At 37.5% G+C, this 12011-nt stretch overlaps 1 protein-coding gene across 1 annotated transcript in view; it reads left to right on the top strand.

Moving 5' to 3' along the window:
• Window positions 1-12011, top strand: part of FSIP1 (fibrous sheath interacting protein 1) — a gene marked incomplete at both ends in the record, with an annotated part of 193334 nt that overhangs the window by 49892 nt on the left and 131431 nt on the right. The window contains 3 exons of the mRNA XM_084240127.1: window positions 6466-6564; window positions 8646-8767; window positions 10203-10313. Coding sequence (XP_084096253.1) covers window positions 6466-6564; window positions 8646-8767; window positions 10203-10313 — 332 coding nt within the window. The remainder of the gene's footprint in view (window positions 1-6465; window positions 6565-8645; window positions 8768-10202; window positions 10314-12011) is intronic.

The following is a 12011-nucleotide window of genomic DNA, read 5'->3' on the forward strand; positions in this document are numbered from 1 at the left end:
CCCCCGGGCCAGAGGCTGGGACCCCAGGGCCTTGCTTCCCCATCTTAGGCTGTATCCCATGAGGGCCACCCTGCCCCTTGCTGAGAGAGCCTTGCTGTCGGCTCCTGGGCACAAGGATGGTGCAGACGATGCAGGAGCTCTTCGGGCTGAGTGGTGCTGTCAGGGACTGACATCCACGGTAGCAAGTCCCCCTGGATTGGGCCCCTTTGAAAAATAGAGATTGCAAGTTGGAGAATGGCTCACCTGCCAGCTAGTGGCAGCTTCGTAGGGCCTCCTGGTTTCCATCTGAGCCTTGTCACATCTAAGTCTGTGTAGCACTCCCCGGGGGATTTCACTAACAAAAGAGCCTCCTCAACAGGTAACTCTGTGCTTGGGCTTTATTGGCTCTTCTCATCCAATGCAGGTCCCAGAAGGCGCAAGGAGGCAGTCACCATGGACACACTGGCTCCCTATTGCAGGGGGCACCTCCAGGTGACCTGCTCTGCCTGTGGGGCCCTGGGGCGTGGAGGCATCTAAATGGTCTTTCTCTGCCTGAAGGAGACAGTCTGATGGATTGTTTAGTTAAAATGTCTGATCCTATAGGTATGAAGTGTTCAAGTACCTTCTACCATGAGAAAGTCACTCAGAGCTGTAGAGAATTGGTATAATGTCTTCAAAAGTGGGGCCTCCCGGGTGGCACGAGGGGTTAAGTACAGCACTAAATGAAGCTATGGGCAGCCTCTGCAGCAGGAATTCCATCCCCAGGCAACCAGGGAAGTGACCCACATGGGGCAACAGACCATTCCTGACTCACCTGCTGCTCCCTCAGCAGTGGCTTTCAACCAGTCTGCCTTTTCTGCTCCCCATTCTGTCTGGTGAATCCGCTCACCCCCTGCACCTCTGGCCTGCACCAAGTTCTTGAGTGCATAAATAAATAAATCTTAAAAAATTTTTTTTTTAAAGTTCGGTAGAATTCACCTGTCACACCCTAGTTTACTCTGGCTTAGACTTGTATTATTCAGGGCCTCCCTGGTGGTGCAGGAGTTAGGTCTCCCTGCTATGAAGCTGTCACCAGCCACTGAGGCAAATGTTCAAGAGTTTGATCCAAAGCCCAGGAGCTGACCCACATGGTGCAGCAGACCTCTCCTGTCTCCCCGCTGCTCCCCTCAGCAGTGGGTTTCAGTGGATCCACCTGTTCTGCTCCCCACTCTGTCTCTATTGAGTCCTCTCACCCCCTGCAACTCTGGCCTGCACTCCCAGCTTTTGTATGCAAAAATAGATAAATCTTTTTCAAAAGGGTGTTCCTCAATTTGGCATTGATTTTAATGCTCAATATTCAAAACAAGATGTCCTTACTTTGAAATGGAACTTCTGTTTTTGTTTCCTGTTTTTGAACATTTCACAGAAGCAACATGACCTTGGACTATTTTTTAACTTAGTCCAACAAATGCTTATATTGATGTGCATTAATTTTTCAGTCAATTAGAATAAATTAGACTAACCAATGTATTCTGATAATAAGTCATAAGGTGCTTACTTGAAAATCTTTCTTCAATGTAAGACGGAAATTGTTATACATTTTTCCTAATTGAAGATTTGTTTTTTAGTAAGTTAGCATATTTTAAAATGTACTGTTTACAAACTATGAATTATATACTGTATTTTTTGAAGACTTCTTAAGTGATTTATAACACAATATTTCACAGTTACAATTAGTGATGTTATCTGTTATTTACATCATATATAAAATCTAATAATACTTTCTATCTCCCACATTTTTCCATATACTACCATATAATATGGTATATACCATATAATGTGTTCTAATACCATAGACTGTCTATTATCTGTGTACACATATGTATCCTATCATATAAGTGATAGTGAGGGTTTACTTTTATTTGAATCAAAATGATGTTTTAGAAAGGAATTGTGTATAATAATTTACAATACTAGAATTAGATTAATGAAACTTGGATATAAACAGGAAAAAATAGAGTATATGTAGATACTTTTAAACTCCTGTTTTCTGCGATTATCCAGAATAACTTTTAAATATTGACCAAAATTCATTTATTTCCATAGACTAGACTTAGTCAGTCTTGAGTATATTGCTGTCATATTTCATATTGGATCATTTTAAGATACACTTCAGTAAAAATGATTTTAATAGTTGTTAGATGTACATTTCGTGATGCTATTTAAGGATATTAGCTTTTACTGTACTTGCCTTGATTTTTTTTTTTAATAATAAATTTTATTTTTATATTCCCCATACAATTGCAGCCCCCCCATTCTGACCCCAATCCCTCCCCTCCCGCACGCCACTCCACAAAAAGTGTCTCTGGTTCATAGTTTTATGTTGATTTTGATTTTTACTTTCTTACAGTTATTCATTTTCCTGGTCCCTTACTTAAATTTTCTAGATTCCTGCTATGAGTGAGACCATCCGGTATTTTTCTTTTTCTTTCTGGCTTATTTCGCTGAGCATGATCCCTTCCAGCGCCATCCATGTTGCTGCAAATTGCATGTGTTTATCTTTATTGAATGCTGAGTAATATTCCATGGTCTATATGTACCATATCTTCTTGATCCAGTCATCTATTTTTGGGCATTTGGGCTGTTTCCAAAGCTTAGCTATTGTTAATAGTGCTGCTATAAACATAGGGGTGCAGGTGTTCTTTGGAATTGATGTTTCTGTGTCCTTTGGGTAAATACCTAGGAGTGGAATTGCTGGATCATATGGAAGCTCTATGTTTAGTAGGTCCAGAAATCTCCACACAGCTCTCCATAGTGGTTGGACCAGTTTGCACTCCCACCAGCAGTGCAGGAGAGTTCCTTTTTCTCCACACCCTCGCCAACATTTGTTGTTGCTAGTTTTTTTTAACATGTGCCATTCTCACTGGTGTAAGATGGTATCTCATGGTAGTTTTGATTCGCATTTCCCTGATTACAAGTGATGTTGAACATTTTTTCATATGCCTGTTGGCCATTTGCATTTCCTCTTCAGAGAAGTTTCTTTTTAGCTCTTCTGCCCATTTTTTCACTGGATTATTTTCTTTGTTGTTGTTGAGTCTCATCAGCTCTTTGCAGATTTTTGTGATCAATCCTTTATCATTAGTGTTGTGTGCAAAAATGTTCTCCCAGTTGGTGGGGTTTCTCTTTGTTTTTGTTATTGTCTCTTTTGCTGTGCAGAAGCTCTTTAATTTGATGTAGTCCCAGCTGTTTATCTTTGCCTTCATTATCACTGCTTTGGGTGATGTGTCTGTAAAGATGTCTTTGATGTGCATATCACGTAGTGTTTCGCCTATATTTTCTTTTATGTATTTTATGGTTTCAGTTCTTTTTTTTTTTTTAATTTTCTAGAGGCATGTCTTATTTATTTATTTATTATTTGTTTGTTTGTTTGGTTTATACATGCACTGGGTACAGTCAGAAGCGCGGGAGGGTGAGAGAATTCACCAGAGCCAGAGCAGGGAGCAGAGCAGGCAGAAGGACCGAAGTACACTGCTGAGGGGAGCAGCGGGCGGCAGGAGAGGTCTGCACACCATGTGGGACCTTCCTCCGGTGGCTGGGGAGCAGCCGGGGATCGAACCGGCGCCGCAGAGGCCGCAGGTAGCTTCGCAACCCAGCGCTCAACCGCTGCGCCACCGGGGAGGCCCTGGTTTCAGTTCTTATGTCTAGTTCTTTAATCCATTTTGAGTTGATTTTTGTGTATGGTGTTAGGTAGAGGTCAAGCTTCATTCTTTTGCATGTAGCGACCCAGTTTTCCCAGCACCATTTATTGAACAAACTTTCTTTGCTCCATGCATAGTCTTTGCTCCTTTGCCAAAGATTAGTTGACCATAAATCTGTGGGTTTATTTCTGGATTTTCTATTCAATTCCATTGGTCTGTATGTTCTTGTTCCAATACCATGCAGTTTTGATGATTATGGCCTTGTTGTATAGTTTGAAGCCTGAGCGTGTGATGCCTCCATTCCCTTCTTTTTTTTTCAGGAGAGCTTTGGCTATTCGGGGTTTTTGGTGATTCTATAGGAATTTCATCAATAGTTGTTCTATTTCTTTGAAGAATGACATTGAAATTTTGATTGGAATAGCATTGAATCTGTATATTGCTTTTGGTAAGATGGACATTTTAATAATGTTTATTCTTCCAATCCATGAGCAGGGGATGTCTCTCTATTTCTTTGTGTCTTCTTCTATTTCTTTTAACAGTGTTTTATAGTTTTCTTTGTATAGGGGCACATTAATTTCTATTATCTATGCTTGCACTTTTTCATTAACACACTTTATTACAATAAACAAAACTAAAGATGGTGTTGGTTGTTTGGCTCTAGGCTGCAGTCATTTCACCAAATATCTGAAAGACGAATGGGGCAGATTATTGTCGTAATCATACTTAGCGATTTGAGTGTTTTTAAATTCTTACTTATTTTGAACAATAATGTATTTGTGTGTCTAAACTGATGAATTGTGTCCTCCCCGGTGGCACAGTGGTTGAGCGCTGGGTTGGGAAGCTGCCCGCAGCCTCTGCGGCGCCAGTTTGATCCCCGGCTGCTTCCCGGCCACCGGAGGAGGGTCCCACATGGCGCGCAGACCTCTCCTGCCGCCCGCTGCTCCCCTCAGCAGTGTGTTTCGGTCCTTCTACCTGCTCTGCTTCCCACTCTGGCTCTGGTGAATTCTCTCACCCTCCCGCGCTTCTGACTGTACCCAGTGCTTGTATAAACAAAACAAACAAACAAATAAATAAAACATGCCTCTAAAAAAAAAAAAAGAATTTAAACTGATGAATGGATTATAATCTTAATTATGAAATAGTAGAAGTTAAGTAATGTGTCTTCTCTGTCTATGTAATGTGGCTTCTCACAAATTACTTCAATTACAGATGTTAACCGTTCTGCATTCCCCACTTATCAAGAAGTGGTTTGCCAAGAAGTTTTTTTATCCTTAGCTTGTCTCTATACTGACCCAGATGTTGGAAATGTAAATACCCATGTCCAACGTATCTCATCCCAAAACACAATCTCCACATACAGTGTGTCTACACAATTATTCCAGACGTGAAGCGGTATATGATCTGATATCTTTCCAGTAACAACAGTTGAAAAAGTTAGCTTGTATTTATACTTAATTGTTTGCATAATGTTTACCATGTTTTTGAATAATAGAAATAGCCTGTATTGAATAGCAATTAGAATATTAAAATACTGTAGGATTTTAATGTGTAAAGTGAGGCAGGTAAAAATCTGTTCTTTCCTTGTTATCACTTTCTGTTATTTGAAAATTTAGACATTACTTTAAAATGGGGCCTCCCTGGTGGTGCAGGGGTTAAAGACAGCGCTATCAAGCTATCAGCAGCCACTGCAGCATGAGTTTGATCACCTGCCAGCCAGGGATCAACCCACATGGCACAGCAGACCTCTCCTGTCTCGCCCGTTGCTCCCCTCAGCTGTGTATTTCAGTACAACTGCCTGTTCTGCTTCCCACTCTGTCTCTGGTGAATCCTCTCATCCCCTGCACCCCCATATGTCTGGTTTAACCCCAGTTTTTGTATGCATGTATAAATAAATCTTTTTTAAAAAAGGCTCTTTTAAAATGATCTCATATTTATGATCTTATATCTGTTAATAGGATAAAATAGAGATATTAAGTTTTTATTTATTTAATTGTATATCCAAAAATATGTTTTCCTCTTATAGTAATTTATAAAGAATAGATGATAGATAACTTTCATATATATATTATATGTACATACATAACTTCTTTCATAGATAATATATTCTGCTAATAGGTGAAAGTATTAAAGTGACTGATTTACTAATTAGAATGAAAATTTCATTTATAACTTTAGTTGCTTCATAATAGGCTTCATAGTGTATTGACATGTGAACATTCTTTTGTAGAAATTGAGATTTCATTAGACTGTATACCCAAATGCAAAATAGAGGAACAGGTTTTTATTACTTAGAAGATAAGTTGGAGGAAAAAATAAAGGAGTCTGATCCTTCTCAAATTTATGAAGTTGGAATTCAAACAGTACTAAAGGAGTTATGAATAAAAACAAATTGGCAGTAAAAAAATACAGAAGTTTCATTTTACTTTTTTCTCTTCAATGAATATTAATATGATCTTGGCTGTGTTAGGACTGACTGAGGTCTCCAGCTCCTGGGAGAGGGTTAGGAATGTGCGTTATAGCAGCCATCTCGAATTGACAAGGCTGTAAGAGGAAAACATATTTCTGGATTGTAAAAATGGTGGTGTGCTGGGCGTGGTGTAGTCACACACATATGAAGGGTGTGATCCTATACCTCTAAATTACATGCAGTATTGTAAACCCGTATGTTACCGCAATAAAAAGAACAAAACAAAAAACAGAAAGTCTGTGTTGAGGGAATTGAAGAATAATACAGAGACATTAGTTGTTATCTTTTTACAAATAACTTCATATTTATTTGCATTGAAAAGTGAATTTTTTAAATCAATAGATCCTTCTCGCTGTGAGCATGAAGACACATTTTTCTCATTGTTTCACACTCAAGTCCCTCCTGAAGACTATGAAAAATGTATACAGCATGTCAATCAAGGTGTGTGGATTTACTCTCTGTTTTCTCTTCAGGTTACATAAATCTTTTGCCTGTTATGTAATTTTTGCATATTGTAATTTTTGCATATTGCATCATTTTTTGTATATAGAAATACTCACTAATGAAATGATTTGATGTGACTTAATCCAGAGGTGGCTGATAGTAGGTGAACTTCTTGATGAAACAAGTTTGGTGATGAGTTGATCATTGTTGAGGCTAGCTGTTGAGGGTTCATTATACCATTTTTCTTCTTTCGGATGCTTGAAATTTTATATAATAAAGAGATAAAGAAAAGCTGGGGAGGGGGCGGGGAAAGGAGAGAATGGGGTCAAAATAAGGGGGTTGCAATTGTATGGGGAATATAAAAATAAAAAGTATTACTAATGAAAGTGCAAAAAAAAAAAAAAAAGAAAAGCTGGCTGTGCAAGTATTGGAAATCTAGCTTAAGCAACAAGGAAAATTTATGGAAAGAATCCTGGTGGTATTCAGCTTTCTTTTATTCCCAAGGGCATATTCTGTGGTTAGTCATTGTAAGGGAGATCAATTCCAGTATCCGACTTGGGTTAGCTGCCAAATCCCTCATTCAACCACTCTTCCAACCCAGCAAGTGCTGGGTTCCTCTTAGGATTTTGGCAGCTTCTGCCATGGATCACCACCAGGATAGAGAAGAGAAGAGGACATTTCCAGTGAGACAGTTCTCAGCAGGCAATTCAGTGTTTTTCCTTATAATTGGTTAAATGTATATTTTAAGGAAACTATTATAAATATGGACCTGGATACACTTAATTTGAGGTAGTGTAATATTATATAAGAGTATACAAAACTTAAGCTGAGTGAATAAGCCTAATATTTTGACTTAAAACAATTTGCAACTTGGATTATGGAAACAAGTTATAAATTTTATACCTAAGGAGGTTACTCAACAAAAAGGTAACTCATACTTTAGATGAAACTAGTGATGAAACATACTTTATTGGTAGTTGATTTAAAGAATAAGTATGTGATTGAATTAAAAATAAAATGCCAATTATAAAATGTAGATTTATTTGCCTAGAAATTTACTGTTTAAATTTGAGTAAAACTTTTTAAAGTCAGATTTTTATTTAAATCTAGAGCCCTTAACTTTTTCCTGTTTTTTAGCTATTATTATAAAAACTTACTCTTATTAAATTTGTGTTGAATATTTGATAATTAGCTTTGATAAATATACCAATTGGCTAGTTCCCTCAATTCTTTTTATTGAGGTAACTTCTCTCATAAAGCAAAGATAACTTTTAAGTAAGCTTTGTCTGAATTGAGTTACTGGCTGGTGTTTTTTCCTTTTGGTCTTTAATATGGTAATTTATCCTATTTTGTAGGGTGGACTCCATTTGTTACATAAGAAGAGTCCTCTTTGTGCATTTTTTAAGAGCTTTTATGAAGGGTTCATGATCTTGTTTTAAAAGGTGAAAATAAATAGAATAAAGGGAAGAGTCCACAAGTAGTTTTTTTACCCTTGTTTTGAGCACTCAGATATGATCATCTGAGAGGTTGACTCAAGCCTCTTTTCAGAGGTTTAGAAAAACTGACAGAGATAGTCTCTAAGGGTTTTTGCAAATGGGATGTAGACCATACAGGACTCTCATCCTCAGGCCTTTTAAAAGACAGGTTTGAACAAAAAGTTTATTGTTCAGAGAATGAAATGGCAAATTAATAAAATAGTAAGAAATAACTCTAGCCTCTAGGGAAAGTTTTGTTTCATATAAAGCCTAAATAAAAAATATCTTAAAATCCCTATAACATCAGAGATTTCTTCTTCACATGTTCTTTTCTTGTTTCATGATTCCCAAGGAATTAGTAGCAAGAAGTTTGGTAGATAATAATAAATATCACAAGTTTTCTGAAAACTTCATTGCAAATTGTGGTAGCACATTTATGTGTTAAGAATAAGTCTCCATTTATATTATGTTTTTGGACCTGAAATTTAGAAGTTCTTCTATGTGTATTTTACTTTATATGTATTTTAATATGTGGTTAAAGTGAAGTCATACCATGATTCACAACTATAATGATGAAAAACTTTTGAACTTTTTTAATATTAGATTTTACCTATGATGTGGAAAGAAATGAGACATTGATCAAAGCAGAAAAACATTTCTCAAATACAGAAAAGATTGAGCTCAGGGATAAACACAGCCAGGATTTTATTAAGCGAAACATTGAGGTATGTACTTAGAAACTCAGGAGCCAAAATGTGGGACTAAATGAACTGTGAAAATGGAAATAGTTGTATTCAGTGTCTTTAAGTATTTTTTTTGACCATGATATATGTATATGAAATTGAAACAGTATATGTAATTGGAAGAGGAATTTCATGAACTACTACTTCATTAATTTCTATTCATCCTTTCCTATCATGTCCTATCCTTTTAAAAATTATTAACTGTAACTCCCAGAATAAATCTGGTTCCTCCAATTTGAAAAACACTTATTTAGGTAAATAAGTATTATTTATTTGGACAGTGTTTCCTAGATATTATTGTTATTAGTAAATTTAGCTTTTTAAAATATTAAGACTGAGTTTATACCTGGTGCCTTTAGAAAGTTGAATGGGAAATGCTCATGACAGAGCTGGGGAAGACAATGGGTGTCTGCTCTGTTGTCCTCATCCCCAGTCTGCTGAGCCTCATAGTAGCTGGTCACTGGTCACTTGCCTTGATTAGGTCCCTGCTTCAGGGGCTTGTCCTTGGTCTTCAGTCCCTCCACTCTGACTTGGTTTGTCCTTACAGCAGACTCAGACTATCCAAGGACACAGGGGCTCCTATATTAGATCAGAGTGCTAATTAATGAATTTACAGCAAGAAATATAAGTGTAGTGGACAGAAAGTTCATGACAAACTACTCAGTCAGTTGAGTCACTAGAAAATTGTATTGGTGGGTGGGAAGGATTAATAAGAGAAGAGGTAAGTGCTTCCTTGCAATTCAAACCTAATGCTTTTTCCACAATTGGCTTCTCATTTCCTGCCAGGATTGGCCTCTGGAACTGTCAGTTTTTCTGTTATCCGTATTCATATGTGCTGCAAGAAACTACCTTGATCTGTCTCTTTGTGCTGGCCCAATGTATGTTATATTGTTTAGTTTTCCAAGAGCAGTAGCATTTCTCCAATATCAAAATTTATACTGACACAGGAAACTCCACCACAGATTTCCCTTTCACTCTTTTAACAGTAGTAACTGATTATTTAAACTCCTGATATGATATTCTTGAAAATTAAAAGTAGTTTCATCTGGCAGATTTATGCCATCTGGAAGTGGCAAGAAGATTCCTTCCAAATGCCTTAGCAATTATGCTGCATTGATATGTTATATAAGAGGTCTGCAAACCATCCACATTTTATTGTTTTATGTTTTAAATAAAATGTTTGTTGAAATTATTAACATGAAATCCTGCTTATAGTGGGTATATCTTTGCATGGAGAATGGACCTAGATACCAAAAATTTGGCATAGAATGAAGTTACCTAGCAAAAGAAAAATGCCTTATCTAACAAATTTTGCCTTATTGTATCTGTATTATAGAAGCCTCAGATTCCATTTTCATTTTTCCTTAACTATGAATTGCTTTGATTTGAAAATATTTTCTATCAATGCATTTTGTAGTTGGCAAAGGATTCAGGAAAACCAGTGGTTATGAGTGACAGAGAGAAGAAAAGGCTGATTGAACTTTTGAAGGACCTAGATGATCAAGATTCAGGGCTGTCCAGTTCTGAGGTATGTAAATGCTGATATTCAGTGACCTCTATGCTTTTCAATTTTAATTTTTTATCATGTTATTTACCCACTAACACAAATTCACAATCATTTTTCAGACAGACAATATCCTCTGGGTTAAAAAAAATCTTGCCTTATGAAGTTTTATTTATTTATTTATTTTTGCTTTATAAAGTTTTAAATGAAGGTTTTCAAATTTATTCTTGGTCAATTTGTTATTGACTCTCAAAGGATAATTTTATGTCATTTTAAGTGTTACTACACTTTGGCTATCACAATAATAACCTTTGCCTGTGATGTGATGGACTTAGTCACTTGATGGCATATGAATGTGTTTTTCAGTGTCTTTTTATTTCAAACTTTTATTATCCCTAAACTGGCTTCATTGTATTTCAGTGTAGTCTTCAGTAACCCTAAACACTGATTTTCCCAGTTAACCCTAAACATTCATTTCCCTGAAGAGTCTGGAGGGAGCACACATTGAGCACAGGAGAACAACATGTAATAGAGGGTCCAAATGTGACCTGAGCTGGTCGCATAAGGAATACTTGAGCTTTTAAATCACTCGTTTGCATATTAAATTATGGGAATGCTTTTTACCTCCACAAAGAAATATACTTTCCTTGTGTTCTTGAAGTGCTTAACCCTGTTTCCTGCCATTTATTTCTTTCTGTTTAATGAAAATATCATGTAGTGAATGCTGCTGGCACCCTGCCCAGATCCCTTCTGCCAGGCACTATCTGTGCATCTATCCCTCAGCCCTGCACCAAGGGTGAATGGTTGCCCTCTTCCCTGGAGAAGTGCCCTTGGCTAAATGGGAATTCAGCAGCTCAGGACAGCACTTCCCCAACCCTTAGCCCTGCTCCCTCGCCTCAAGATGGGATGAGCCCTAAGGTTCAGTTTGTTAGTGTGAGTTTCCCCAGGGGTCATCTGGTCTTCAGCTGAGACACATCCTTGCCTGGCTTTATTCCCTTGTCCAAGTCAGCTTTCTTCACACCCTGTCCCCTGAAAGCTCTGCCCCAATAAGTTACTTGAACAAAAATCCCTGTCTTAGGCGCTATGTTTCAGGAACCCAGTCTAAGACCTCTCAGTTAAAGGGCAATTTTTGCTCTGTGCACTTGTGCAATAATATCTGTGACAAGTCGGGGTGACCTGCCAGTCCAGTGGGAGCCAACACAGCCAGCATCATCTGGCTGCTGCAGCATGGAAATCTCAGCTCTGGGGTGCCGGTTTCCTCCAATTTGTCAAGAGAATTTATGAATACAGACCTTTTTAATGGGAAAAATGTCTCTTTTTAAATGTAGACAACTAATATGATTAAAAAATGTTCTGTAGTGGGTAAACAAAATATCTATACCCCTCCCTCAGCCCAAACCAAAAGCATATCTACAGAACATCATAGACTACAGTCTCTAGATAATCTGGAATCCAGAGAACAGTCAGGCCTCTTTAGCATCTGGTGTGTTTTGTGAAGCAGGGATGAGAGTGGGTAAGGTAAACTGCAAATATCCATGTAATTATGAGATTTAGGATTTGAGCTTTAGGATTCATGGTGATACAGTTTTATTAACAAAAGCTAAGATAACTGTAAGAATTGAGGTACTATGTCTCATTCCTAGAGTCCTTTTTAATTTTGAGGTTGGGTAAGCTGCTGCTGATGATTCTCTATATACCAAACTATAGCATGATAGATCTTCA

This window comes from Talpa europaea (assembly GCF_964194135.1).
Source record: "Talpa europaea genome assembly, chromosome: 8".
Lineage (NCBI taxonomy): Eukaryota > Metazoa > Chordata > Mammalia > Eulipotyphla > Talpidae > Talpa > Talpa europaea.